Source organism: Chionomys nivalis, chromosome 13, assembly GCF_950005125.1.
Source record: "Chionomys nivalis chromosome 13, mChiNiv1.1, whole genome shotgun sequence".
Taxonomy (NCBI): Eukaryota; Metazoa; Chordata; class Mammalia; order Rodentia; family Cricetidae; genus Chionomys; species Chionomys nivalis.
Window position 1 is genome coordinate 45,533,187 of NC_080098.1, and position 14,418 is coordinate 45,547,604.

At 40.0% G+C, this 14,418-nt stretch overlaps 1 protein-coding gene across 1 annotated transcript; it reads right to left on the bottom strand.

The window, feature by feature from the left end:
• Nucleotides 1–12,328: 12,328 nt before the first annotated feature.
• Hdgfl1 (HDGF like 1) lies at nt 12,329–13,162 on the bottom strand. Its single transcript, XM_057788181.1, has one exon. The coding sequence runs from the start codon at nt 13,160–13,162 to the stop codon at nt 12,329–12,331; it is 834 nt and encodes a 277-aa protein (XP_057644164.1).
• Between the last annotated feature and the right edge of the window lie 1,256 nt (nt 13,163–14,418).

A 14,418-nucleotide genomic window follows, 5' to 3' on the forward strand; every position in this document is an offset into this window, starting at 1 on the left:
TTTCCATTGTACAAGCTGGTTTCTTTATCAAAAGTCAGGTGTCTTTAGGTGTGTGAATTTTTGCTTGGGTCTTTGATTTGATTCCATTGGACGATATCTTGCTGTTTCTATTTTACGAAGGGTTATAAGTCTGTTTAAATAAGTCTATTCATCTGATTTCAATTTTACTTGGGGAACTTGTATGTATTGAGAATTTGTTCACTTTTTGTTATATTTTCAAGTTTTATGAAGTACAGGTTTTAAAAGTATGTTTTTACAACTCTCTAGATTTCCTCAATGTTCTTTGTAATTTTTTCACTTCTTATCTCTAATTATGTTAATTCGGATTGCCTTTCATTTCTTTTGTTAAATTGGGTAATAATTTATCAATCTTACTGTTTTGTTTTCTCTCAAAGAATCATCTCTGTTTCATTGATTCTTTGTACTTTTTGTTTCTGTTTTATTGATTTTAGCCCCAAGTTTGATTATTTCTTGCTGTATCCTCCTTTTGGGTTTATTTCTTCATTTGTTTTGTGGAGCTTTCAGGTATGTTGTTAAGTTACTCATATAAGATATCTCCAATTTTTTTTTTAATGTTGGTACTTAGTGTTTTGAACTTTACTCTTAGGACGATCATCATTTTTTTCCCAGAAGATGATATATATTGTGTTTTCATTCAATTCTACAAAGTTTGTCATTTCTTCCCTAATTTCTGTCTTGACCCATTTTTCATTCATTGTTGAGTTGTTCCATTTCCTCCAGTTTCCTAGCTTCCTGCTGTTCCTGTCATTATTGATATCTAGCTCAAACTATAGTTTTCAGGTAGGAAGCATGGTATTATTTCAGTTTTCTTTTGTCTGTTAAGAATTGTTTTGTGTACAAGTATATGATTAATTTTGTAGAAAGTTCCTTGGGTGCTAAGAATAAGGTTTGGGTGAAATATTCTGTAAATATCTGTTAGATCCGTTTACTTTTTAATAACATTAGTAAGATCAAGCATTTCTCCATCTTATTTCTGTCTGGATGATCTGTCTCTTGGTGAAAATGGAGTCCTGATGTCTCCCTCTATCAGTGTGCGAGGGGCAATGTGTTATTTAGGCTGCAAAAGTGCTTCTTTAAGGAAGTTTCTGTGCACTTGTTTACATTACTGAGAAAGTGCCCTACCACTGGCACATACTAACATAGTTATTTTTAGGAAGTCAGCTTTCAAAGGAGAAGCCTAATGAGTGCTGATAACTCTTTTTGAAGCAGTATAGTTCTTAAAAAATAGAACATTAATAAAGTGAAATGGTTTTTACCGGGTTAGATACCCATCACAAAGACAACTGAGAATAAGCCCTAGATACTGTCCCTACAAAGATTTCCTTGTCTTTTATAGTAGCAGATTCTCTGTTGACCCATTTCTTTAGCAAACCAAGTAAGGGATTTAAAACAGATGCACAAATAGCATATTTTACATGTTTTTATTAGTTCATCACAGACTTATTTCTTGCCTGCTGAGCACTTTAAGTGTCAAGAGTTGACTTCAATTTATAGCTATTTTGATGTGGGCAAAAATCTCAGAGCAGTTGCAATATAGGCAAAACCAGAAGATTCACCTACTATTTGATGCATTCTATCAGTCTCCAGGAGCACAGCAGGGAGCTGGGGCTTTGGTGACTGACTGCATGTGTAATGAGCCAGACAGCAAGGTTAAAAAGACAGCCACATCGCTGGAAAAAACTCAGAGAAATGCATCTCACTAACACATTGGTGTCTTTTTTTTTTTTTCAAACCATTATGAATTCTGAGACACCTTGAATCTCTCAGGCTTCTTCTAATTACCAACAATGACAAGCCTGCCCTCTCAGTTGCAGTTGGCTGCCCCAGGCATCTTCATAGCACAACCGACAAATGATGTGAATGTATGATTTCAACTCAAAACCAAAACACAGTTGGATATTTTTTTGGAGGGGGGTGAGGGGAAGGGGCAAGACTATTTAAAAGTTTTATGTCCAGGTTTTGTGAGACCATAGACGGCTTAGAAGGACAAAACAAGGTCAAATTTGCATGTCATATAGAAAGCATGAACTGGGTTCTATATCTGGATGTGTAACTTACAATACAGGATGAATAGTGTGGCCCTTTGCATGAAGATCATGCTAGTGACCTGCAGCACCCTGCTGTGAATAATGGCCATTATTAGGAGAAAGTGACAGTAACAGTATACCACTGTCTGTGTCCTGAACCAGAAGGAAAAGAGGGCTGAGAGTAGGCCTGCATGATGTATACCACACTAATTATTTTGTGATTTAATTCTTCAGGGTAAATATTTTTTAAAGACTAAAACATCAACCATTCAGTGATGAAGCAACATCTTGTCATGAGCCATATATGGTATAGTCCTTAGATAGTCTCAAAAATTCATAAATGTGGGACATCATTACCTTGTAGATCAGTAAAAACAAACAAAAGCAGTTATATTGAAGGGGGTTCTTTAAAGACTGTGGCACAACACACACGCACGCACACACACACACACACACACACACACATAGCTATGGCATGGGAATACTGTTCCCAGCTTTTATAAGAAAACCCTTTAGGGCTATGACATTATATATATATATATTGGACATTGATGCAGATCATCACTGTTACTTTGTTCCTTTTCATTGCATTCTGCCTGGACAGTTAGAATGATCAGAGTCAAAGGCTTAGACTCTCTCATTCATAGAGTTTATTGTTGTTTCTGGGAACAGATGTAGATGGTATTCTCCAGAAGAAATGGGGTTGAACAAAAGAAAGTAGAATATTTTTGCTTTTAAAAATAAGTTCACATATTCATTTTGCATTTTACATTGAATACAAAAGGTCCAATCTCTGTCTCTGTGTGGTTTGGATGTGAATTGGCTATGGTAGGTTCATATCTCCAAGCACTTGATCCTCAGTTGGAGATGATGTTTGGAAAGGTGTGGAACTTCTGGGAGGTAGAGACTTGACAGGGAAAGTGAGTCATGCGGGCAGGCCCTTGAGCATTTCGAGCCTGGCCCCTCATCCTGTGTATTCTTGTAGTCTTGCCTGCTGGTGCAACATGACCATTGGCCTCATTCCTGCTGTCAGGCCATTCCCACCATCATCCATGGGTTCCTGGAATTGTAAGCTAAAATAAACCTTTCTTCTTTTAATTGATTATTTCTCTGAAATACGATGACAACAAGAAAAAGTAACTAACATAATCAATCTTTTCTTTCTCTCCCTCCCTTCATGAGCATACAGAATATTCACAACGAATTCCTCTTATGTAGCATTCAGAGACATCAGCATGAAAAGAATAAATGTTTTTCTTTTCTCTTGGTGGCTATAGTAGAAGTGATAAGGGGACACTCGGTCACTTTATTAACTTGCCTAAATCCCATAGTTTAGACATATGTTCATTCCAATATCCATGATCTTTCTTGGCAACTAATGGTGCCTGTATTTAAATGCTCTGACCTTCAAATCTAAAGGCAATGGAAGGCAACATTGGGAGCAAGACTTAGAAATTCCAAGAGGTAAAGCTCACAGAAGTAAGAGTCTACATTAGAAAATCTCTTGATTCATCCCAAATTCTCTTCTTTATAGTGTAAAGAGTCATTTAAAACCAGTTTTCACCTTTTATCTAACATCTTGACATTTTTAGTTAAAATCTGCAAAATATTAGAGTATACTTTTCTTCTCATTGAAAAGAGTACTAAAACATATTTGATTTGTAACCTTATTCAACTTTGAAGACTGTTTTTGCCTTGGAAAAACAGTTTGGACTATCTAAAAAGGTTTTCAAAGCAAACAACTGGGAAGACATTTAGTCTAGAAATAGTTCTATATATTTCAATGAAAAATTTTACCTAATTAGAAATGATAAAACAGTTTTTAAGAGTCTCCTCTGCTTGCACACACACCCTCCTAACTCTCTGTCCATGCCGCAGTGTGAACCACACCATCTGCTCTCAGGGTCACAAGCTAATACTATTTGGCATAGATGAAGGGCAGCAAACAGCAAATATATCATGTTGTAAAACTTAAATTATAGGTATGTGATACTAATGTGCACTGGGAAAACTCTACCAAACTGTACTTTGTACAGCTTCTGTATCCCATGCGTCTACAGCCTCAGAGTGTTGATGTGTACTCCAAATAAGCATGTTGTCATCACTGCGACAGGCAGTCAATAACAGTCCTAGTCTTTTCTATGCAGATAGGTGCTGCAACAACAAATTTAATGATTTCCACTGTTGAGTATTTTAAATTATGTAGGTCAATAACAAAACTTGAAATGTTGTGCTATGGATGTCTATGATAAATCAGCAAATAAGCGGTACCGAGCAAGAGTTTTCATTTCAAATATTCTAAGGTTTGTGTGTCTCTTTCAACCTTGAGATGAATCAATAGTAATTTATTGTTAATAATAAATTATTTAAGTTTGGGCTTTATATGTATTTTAACAGTTACAGTGACCCCAAGATCCTATTCATAATGGTACCACTATGCTATCTTTATTCTGGGGAATCATTTGAAAGTAAGAAAAGGAAGAATCCCCATGTCCTAACACATTTGGCTACCCCCTCATTTGTAGTCGGAGGTGAGTTTCTGTCCTGCCCCATTTTGCAGCTCCTTCCCAGATTACCACACAGGAGGCACATATTAATTATAAGTGTTTGGCTGGTAGCTCAGGTTTATTATTAACTAGCTCTTACACTGAAATTAACCCATAATATTTATCTATGTTTAGCCATGTGGCTTGGTACCTTTTCTCCATGCAGAATTCTCTCTTGCTTCCTCTGCAACTTGCTTGCAACTCCTGCCTATGGCCTTTCCTCTTCCCATAATTCTCCTAGCCTGATTACCCTGCCTATACTTCCTGTCTGGCTACTGGACAATCAGCATTTTATTAAACAATTTGAGTGGCAAATCTTGGCAATGTACAACAGTAATATCCCACAGCACTCACTGGCTTATTGAAAAATGGCAGGATTCCATATTTTGCTCTCTTCATGGTTTGTATTCCCAACGGAATACAATGTCTGTAATTTCTAACTTACCACTTAATTTCCTCATTCATTTTCCTCTTAATTGCTTTTCTCTTGCTGCTGCAATGAAAGAAAAGCTGTCATCTCTATTTAAGTTACTCACCGATGCATCTTGAACCTCTAGAACAGTGTCTGGTACAGGGTAAACTCTCCATGAATGGATATAGTCATCACTTTTAGATATACACATGTATTTCCCCCATCACTACATCCCTAGGATATTTCCCACTGCATTAAAAGGATTACATTGACTAGTGAGATGGCTCAGTGGGTATAGGCACTTGCCACTAAGTCTGACAACTTGAGTCCTCCCTTTTAGGCCAGCACTGGGGAGAGAACCAGCTCCTGAAAGTCTTGTTGTGATCTTCCCACACGCACAATGACATATGTGTATCACCCCAAGAAAAATTATAAATTATAAAAAAGAAAAGATTTCAAACCTTTGGTGAAGGTAATAATGATATGGATTTATATACTTCACAAATATTTTGCTCTATCACAACAGCTGAACATGATCCTCAGATTTCATAAGAGTTCTTTGACATGTAAAGCAAAACTTACTTAAATGTTATTGAAAACTTACCTTTCTTACTTGGTCATATTCTACCAGAATTTGAGTTCAACATGAATTGGGCTCATATTTTCCTTGGTTAATGTATAATGTTAGGAGGGTACAGAGCCTGTCCATCTTCTTTTCTGCTTCCCGAGCACTCAAGTAGCCATGTAATGAGGGCCCAATTACTCCCTTAAAAGTAGAAATGAATTCTCCTATAGTCCTGGCCCTAAATAATAAAGGATAAATAAGTTGTTACAAGGTCACTAATACTACAGTGTATTTTAATTTTTCAAAGAAGAAACGATATTGAATTGAATGTGTCTTTGTCTTTTCCTATTTTTGCTTTTGTTATAAGGACATCGAGTTGCCTTGATCAATGCAGTTGTTGAGTAAATTCAGTGTAATATCCCAAAATATAAAGACATAATAAGGGAAGGAAAAATTAATTGAATCTGAATGAAATAAGGCATAGGCTGCAATACAGATATTGTTATGGGGAGGCAGTCTAAGTAACCTCCCTAAGGAGAAAAGCAATGATTGACAAATTCAGAAACCAGAAGAATCAAAAGTAAAACAGTAAAAGCAGATCTTGTTGACATGTGAATGGCAGGGAGAAAGGGTGAAATGAACCCAGCAAAACACAGTTTTAATGAAGTATTAAGTAGATCACCAAGAGAGCTAGATAATGATTGTGATAAAGAGATGTCCAAGGTATGAAGAAGTTAAAAGAGGAAAGAAAGAAGTGAAAGGCAAGCAAAATGAAGAGAGAATTGTGTGAGCTTCTGGGAAGAATGGGCCACCAACTGTAACACTCCAGTGCCTTTCAGTAATAGAGCTGGGCAGCTCATTAAAATTATGTGTGGAAAGATAGGTGCATTGGAGAAAAGGCAAGGGAGCCAAGAAATAACTAGAGCAGTTCAATTACTATTTCTACCAGTGGGGGAAAAAAGCCAAGAATGCACAGTGCTCAAGGAGAAAGATACACTTAAGAAATACCCACTGGAAAACCGCGAGTGCATCCTGGGGAAATAATGAGAGCAATAGAGCTGCACACAGGAGGGATGAGTCAGGCCAAAAAAAGAGAGAAATATTTAAAATTGGATATGTCTGTATGAAATAACTCAGCTACCAGTGAGGGAATTTAAAGAAGCTATTGAAGAGCAATATGAGGAAATAGAAGAATGAGATTTCAGCTTCTCTGGGTATAATATGAGCAGACTAAATATAGAATTGCCATCTATATCACAGTAAGCTGTTTGCATTTGGTGAAGGCCTCCAGTGTTTTCTCAAATAAAGGCAACAAACTGGGTTCTTGTTATCTCTAGTTGTTCATTATGGTTATTCCTCTAGATTGGGTTGTCGGGAAATAAATTAACAAGCATATAAGGTCTGTTTTGTGCTCTGTACTATGTTTGACCTTTTAAGATATTTGAGCTCGTTTGCTTTTCATAACAAATGGGCATCGTGGAAGTCACTTTCAGAGCTTTTGGCTGAAACGATTTTAGATGGCATAGCTCTTAAATAGGGGACCCAGGATTTAACCATGTTTGGACAGCTCAAAACCCAGCACCATGAAACTGCTTCTTATATTGAAGGAAGCCGAGTCGATAATGCAGTATCAAGGGTTTAGCATGTAGTTCAATGGCAAAGGTCTTGCCTTGAATGTGTGAAGATCTAGGTTTGATCCCTACCCTTAAAACAAATGCAATATCAAACTAATAAAGTGAAACCAACTCCCAGAGCGGTGTTCGATGTGCTTATTCATACTCAGCGTGCAGACCACTCCTGTCTTCATGGAATATTCTTTGTAGGGATTGATAAAAACAATAACAGGGGGTATTTATGTGAGAGTAGAGCTGACAATACTAAGGAAAACTTATGGTTTTATGGTAACACATTGGAGTGCTATCAAATTCTGAGGAAGCTACTGAAGAAAAAGTTTCATAGGAGGAAAAGGGAAATAAGGTAGACAGAAGTAACACTTCTTCCAAATTGACAGAGGCAGAAGAGAAAAAAGAGCAGCCACATACCAATGAGGCAGATGAAGTATGTTTTGTTGGTTCCCATTCTGTAGTCTTGGCCAATCTAGGACCAGCACTTTCTCCCTAGAAGTTGTTTCTTGTCCAGTATTTGGTAAGAGCAGGAGTAACTACCATGCTGGACTCCACTTGCAGCTTGACCAAGTTAGTACACTTCAAATTTACATGTAAAGTCAGACTACAAGGAGAAAATTCCATGACTTACCATAGAAAATCATGTTAGGATATCTCCATGGTCTCAAAGACTACCACAACCAGTTTGCTAACCAGGAGTGGAACAGGGAACTGTAGCTGGGGAAGACAGTAGGCAAGGGAGGCTGGGAATCAGCCACAGGTAAGTGAACTGGTTCCATTCCTTTAGTACATTAAATTCTAAGAGGGTTTACAGGGACATGTGTACCTGACCAAGAGCCTGAGATAAAAACTGATGCAGATTCCCTCTGGCATACTCACCTCCACTGTTGTAAAGTTTTGTTATGGAAAGCTCAATTTGTGGCTCAGGATGAAAACCATCAGAATCCAGCCTGTTCAAAAGAGGACCCATGCATTGTTTGCCTGTGGCCTAACTGAAACAAATAACGCAAATATTATAAATCTGGTTAAGAAGAAGGAGGAAGAAGAAAAGGCATTTTTTTTTGCTTTGACACTGATCAGTTTCTTCAGGTCTTTGAGTACTGTCAATCAGGTTTTCAAGTCACCATAATAAAATAGCCAGCTACTCACCTGGATACAGAATGCCTCCAACCAAGCAGCTTTTGTCATTAGTCTATAGGCAACGACACCTTCAGTCTGCTTTCTGTCAGAGTAGGCTCAACATCCCATCACAGCTGCTAAGTCATCACCATGACTACTAGGGGTACTTGATAACTGACCTTCAAACATTTATAAAGTAGCAAATAGCTGTTGTGGGCTTATTGTGGCTTGAATTAGCGTAAAAGACTAATAAAATATTTGAGTTTAAGAAACAATTACATGGGAAATTAGGTTATAATCATTGTGAACACACAGTGGTGGTAACAGACATGGTTGGATCTTATCTTGAGTGGTCGACCATGCTAAGAAGACGTGGACTTCTTTTTAAATAAAAGGAGATATGCATGCAAGAAATACAGGGCAGAAGGTCTTCTATGGCAAGTATCAACACCAAAATAAACTGAAGGTGGTCTGAGTGTTTTAATATCTGATATATTTTTTTAAAAAATGCAAATAGATGGGGGCTGGAGAGATGGCTCAGAGGTTAAGAGCACTGGCTGCTCTTCCAGAGGTCCTGAGTTCAATTCCCAGCAACCACATGGTGGCTCACAACCATCTGTATTGAGATCTGGTGCCCTCCTCTGGCGTGCGGGCATACATTGAGGCAGAATGTTGTATACATAATAAATAAATAAATAAATAAATCTTAAAAAAAAATGCAAATGGAGCTATGTGCCACAAAGAAGATTCAAATTTTGCAGAGCAAGTGAAAGCTAAATTCTGGCTAAAATTAAGCAACAAAACATTCAAGTTTCGGCAGAATCTTAGTCCTTTGCCAAAGTGATGATTGTGTGAAATATTGAATGGTTTGAAATTATTACAGAATTCAGTCCGTATAACATGTCTTTGAAGCAGCATCACTGTCAAGCACATCTTTGCTTGGGGCATCTTAAACACAGCCATCAGAAAAAGCATGGGCATGGCTGATTAGTGCAGCATGACTTCAGTGAAAGATCAAGCAGCCAGCTTTTTTTCAGAAAGGTAAGCTAATCATTTATCTGTAATTCTGTTACTGAGGCATAAACTGTTCAGAGAAAAACAAAAGCAACCCTAGGGTTCCTGGAATTTTAAACAGCTTGAATTTCAGTCTAAGACAAAGGCATCTACTGGTGACCACAGCACATAATGGTTTCTATTATTTTGATAAAAGGGTTGAGAGTACAGATTCCCCCACCCATTTTCTCTGTTCTTTGTTGGGTTATAACTGGGTCTAAAACATGGTGATGTTATTATTTATAAATCCTAGCGGCTAGATTATCATTTTCCCTACATTACAGTTAAGAAGAAGGTAAGTGTGAGAATCACTTCTAATGTGACCCTTTTCTATCCCCAACAAAAGAAACACAAAAGCAGAAAGAAATAACACGGAGAGGGACACGAGAGTAAGTAAACTCATTTCCCTTCTTTCAGGCTATTGAATCATTGCAGACAATATACCTCCACAAAAACATTATCAAGATCTTAAACTTGCCTCTGGCAAATACGACAACCCATATTCAAACCTCCTATTGTCTTAGGTATTTTGAAAAGAACTGAATGTGCAATTGTCCTCATCCCTTCACCAAGTCATTTATACACAAAACAATTGTCACGTCCCAAGATGACATTAAACACCTATAAGCAATGTCTGTTAATGCAGTTTTTTCCCTCACAAATTTCTTAATGTTCACTTCAAAACAGAAGATAGTAAAAGCTCTCAGCTGAATAGGAAGTTTTATATAATAGGAAAGAATAAAATGGAACAAAGTACCTATCGTTTAGAATGAGAGAAAACCCGAGTCTGAATCATGGTTTATCACTTACTAATTGCCATTGGGAAAATTACTTAATGTTGCTGAATTTCAACTCCCTCAGGTCTAAAACAGAGATAATAGTAGCTGTCTAATTGGATGGCTGCATTATAAAGACACTGTGTACAAAAAGTAGAGGCTCACTTTAGAAATTAGCTACTGACTTGGTTACTTATGCTAGAATAGCTACTTTATTAACTTCTGGATTCATAGTGGTTTTTGGAGGCACAATTCAGAAGAAGATGCTTTTAGAAAGTTTTAGAAATCTGTGTTTGAGTCTCAGGAGTTCAGGGAAAGCAGGGAACCTTTGCAAGAGAGTTCTTTTAGGGGAAACACTGAATAAGAACAGCTACCATGGCTGATTGTATAAAAGTTGAATAAGGCCATACTTCAGGATCTGTGCTAGTAACTCAGTAAGCAGTAAATTTCCACTATTGATGCAGTATCAGTTACTGAAAAACAATGACCTGACATACATAGCTGATAATATAAAAATTTTTACTAGTATAGAATGCAGGATTAAACACTTGTGTTGGATTAAGTAGTGGTCTTTGAGGTGGACTGTGTATTTATTGATCTCTCAATCCTTCATGCAGTCTGGGATCCCCAATATATGACTAAAATTATTTAAATTTCCCTCATCTATTTGTACAAAAAGGCCCAAAATATTGCATAGATACTACATATTTTTACAACTGGGACTATGAAGCAACTATACTTTCATGACAAAGGTGCTAAAGAAAGCAGTGTTAATTGAAAAGGTGGGGAAATTAAAGCAAAAGAACCAAATCAACCCTTTCACCCATGCTCTCCAAACCAAAAATCCTTACAGTGCATTTAGATTGGAAAGGCAATGTGCAGTTTGTCACCATTCAAACTTTGTAATCTGGTCCACTTATCTGAATGGGTGCTCGTGAGTACTTTAAGGAATGAAAGGTGGTGACAAAGAGAAACAAAGGTTTCTCCAAGAGCATCCTTTTCTGGAGGTCCTTGCTTTCAGCGCTACAAAAGGAGCAACACATTCCAAACTCAATTCTTTGGACATCAAAGGAACAGGCCTGAGATGATTTGTTTTAAAATAATCAACGGTTTTATTTCCTAAAACTGAAATAGTCTACGGTTCTCAGACCTAAATCTCCAAAAGTATAGTTAATTTTTTTTTTCATCAGAGCCCAAGGGAAAAAAGGGCAGGGACAAAAGGGTCTGGGTACAAAGGTACGTAGAGACAAGACATTTGGAAGGGACACTCAACTTCTCAGTTCATTACACTTTGCAGGTGACAACACTGAGGGGCCCAGGTGGTACATGTAGATGGAAATAACATCATAAGGAAAGAAAAGCCCCAACAAGAAGGTCATCAAATCCCAAATAGAAATGGAATTCCTGGTTCATATGGTAATGAGACTGGTGGCGGAAAAACTAGGAGCAGGCATAAGCAAAGGTTTTTCTAAATCAATAAAATAAAATTCTTCTTAAAACAAAGGTGATTCCTAAAATCTTATGTCCTAGTGATATATATGAAAAAAGGCCTTGGGGCTCCAAGGTGAATTGAGAGGGGCAGCAGAGGTCTCCCCAAAGGCATCCTTCAGTGGTCCAAGAGATATGGTAAGGATAATGTCTCACCACTTCAATCCAAAAGGATAGGCAAATCTTCAGATTTTTACAACTTGGGAGCCCCAAATGTTTTAATGAAAAACAAAACAAAGAACGTCAACCTCCAAACTGCCTAGGACAACAGAAAATTTTACTGGTCCCTCCCCCACCAAACCTATAGAACTGGGGATGGAGCTATGGGAGGAGGAGACAGGGACTTGGGGAGACTACGATCATGATCCCAAAGGATCAACGTCACCAGTTTACACACTGCCCCTCCCAGACCTTTGAAAGTCATTTCTGCTCTCTATCCTCCACCCCCTTCACTCCTGGTATCCAGGCAGAGATCGAAAATGCCCATCAGAGTTTAGGGAGGGAAGGGGGCCGCGAATGAAGTCACGAAGTTGATACCAAGCGGTCTATCTGACCCATCCCAGGAATTAGGGCTTGGAGAAGGTGAGTAAATGAAGGAGCTGTGGACTGGGGTGAGGACTGAACCCTAGTGGGTTTTGGCAGTCACAGTCAGGTGGTACCAGGAACGGGTAAAGGGCTCTTCTACAGACACCGTGACTACAGGCCTTCGATTTCTCCATCAATCAGGGCCTGGACCGCCTTCTCTGTGGCCTCTTCCTCCAGCGGAGGCTGTTGCTCCTGGGCTTCCCCAGGCACCTCCAAGATGGGGCAGGCCTCAGCCTCCTCGCGCTCTCCAGCCGGCTCCACCTCCAGCGGGCCGGGTGCCGCCTCCCTTGGCCGTTTGGGGGCATCTTGAAGCTGGTCTCCCGCGCTCCTCTTCAGACGCCCCGGCTCCATGGCCTCAGCCTCGGCCTCGACCTCAGCACGCTGCTCTCCCATCTGCTCGGCCTGCCAATCTCCTGGCTCGGCCTCAGCAAGGCCCGGCTCTTCGTCGTCCACGGCGTCCAGCAGGTCATAAGCAGGCTGTGGCTCGGGCTCCTGCTCACACTCGATCTCAGGCCCCGGTTGTGGCTCCAGCTCAGGTCGGGACTCAGGCTCCAGCTCAGGTAGGGACTCCTCCAGCTCCTGCCCCGGCTCCGGCTCCTCCCTGGGCTCCGGCTCCTCCCCTTGCCCCGGACCCTGGTCACAGGGCTGTTCCTCCTCTGAGCACAGGCAAGGGGAGGCCTCGACCTTTGGGGCATGCTCGATCTCCCACAGCCCCTCTCTGAAGCCTCGCCTCTTGTTGGGCTTGCCGAACTTCTCCTTGGACTCCTCGTAAGGGAAGAGGTGCTTGGGACCGAGCAAGGCCGTCTCGTGGGTCCCGAAGAAGAAGACCTGGTAGCGGTTGGGTTCAGCGACGTGCTCGATCCTCGCTGGCCAGTGGGCATAGCCTTTTAACTTGGCAAAAACCAGGTCCCCCGTCTTGTACTTCGGGCGGCTGTAGCAAGACATGGCGAGTGCTCTCGGCCCCACCTTGGCGACCGGAAGCTGACCACCGCGTCTGCGCAGGCCGCTGGGCCAAGTGTGCATGCGCAGTGGGTCCATCTCGAGGACGCTGGCAACGCTTGCTTCTTCAGAATGTTGTGCTCCAAAGAAGGCATTATCTCTGAGAGCCAATGGCTAGTGGAGCCTGACATGGATGCCGTGGTTACCTGAATGTCAGGGCAAATAGCAGGAGAGGTCCTGATGACGGTTGTGGTGAAAAGGTCTCAGTGTGTCTCCATCTTGAAGACACCTGTGCCATAAAGATAATCTCTGTTGTATTCCAGAGTAGCCTAGAAAGGATGTGATTGAAGAAAACACAATGACTCAAATGAACACATATTTCTCCGAAACTTGTAACAATCTGGAATTACCTCAGTTACTTTGTGGCCAATATCTGCTCACTACAGAAAACCTAAGAGGCCTTCCTGAGAAGTCTAGGGTAGTGGTTCCATTTTATGATTTGCGCCCAGCCCATCATTAGAACTTAGGTTGAAGCTAAAAACCATGTGGAAGTCTGTCAAAGGGAGAGTCAGCAGTCTTGTTAAGGTGTCTCAAAGACACAGGGCTAGGAACAGAAACTCTAAAAATGATTCCTTGATGATAAATTGTGTACAGCAACACCACCACCATGGCAACCCAGATACATCAAAATATCTAAGAATTCCCATGTGTGAAAAATAATGGCTACATTACGGGAATACTGGGGATATGGTAGATGCTATCAGTACTTTTCTGTAAGAGGAGAAATTGGATTCTGTATGGTAGAGATTGGAGGAGACCCATCTGCCCCTCTGAGGTAGGGAGGTAAGGAAATATTAGGTAAACATTGTTGAGTATTTAAATGACCCTAGTTAAGCTTTTATTGTAATTACCCCTTAAAGATTTATCTCTCTTTTAAATAAGATATTGAAGGTAGGGTGATTTAAGTTCCCTAGTTGGCAGCTGTTAAACTTTTTCTTTGTATCCTAGCTACCTTGAGTCTAGAAACATCAGTAAGACCACATCATGGCAGCATAGCTGTTTGGTCGTATTACAGTCTCTGGAAGGATACTGGAACAGCTTCAAGGAAAGGGATTGTGCAACCATGGCTGCAGACATGCTCCTGACAGTTGGCATAGGCCTTCAAAAGCAGTATTCTTAAGGACAGAATTTGGTAAACACCCTTCAGCCTTTATCACCCAGGCCAGAGAAGCATCTCATCTACTCTAAACCCAGCAGAAGAC

Excerpts from the sequence above, each read along its gene's own strand:
- Hdgfl1 (XM_057788181.1), bottom strand. The coding sequence starts at position 13,162 with ATGTCTTGCTACAGCCGCCCGAAGTACAAGACGGGGGACCTGGTTTTT.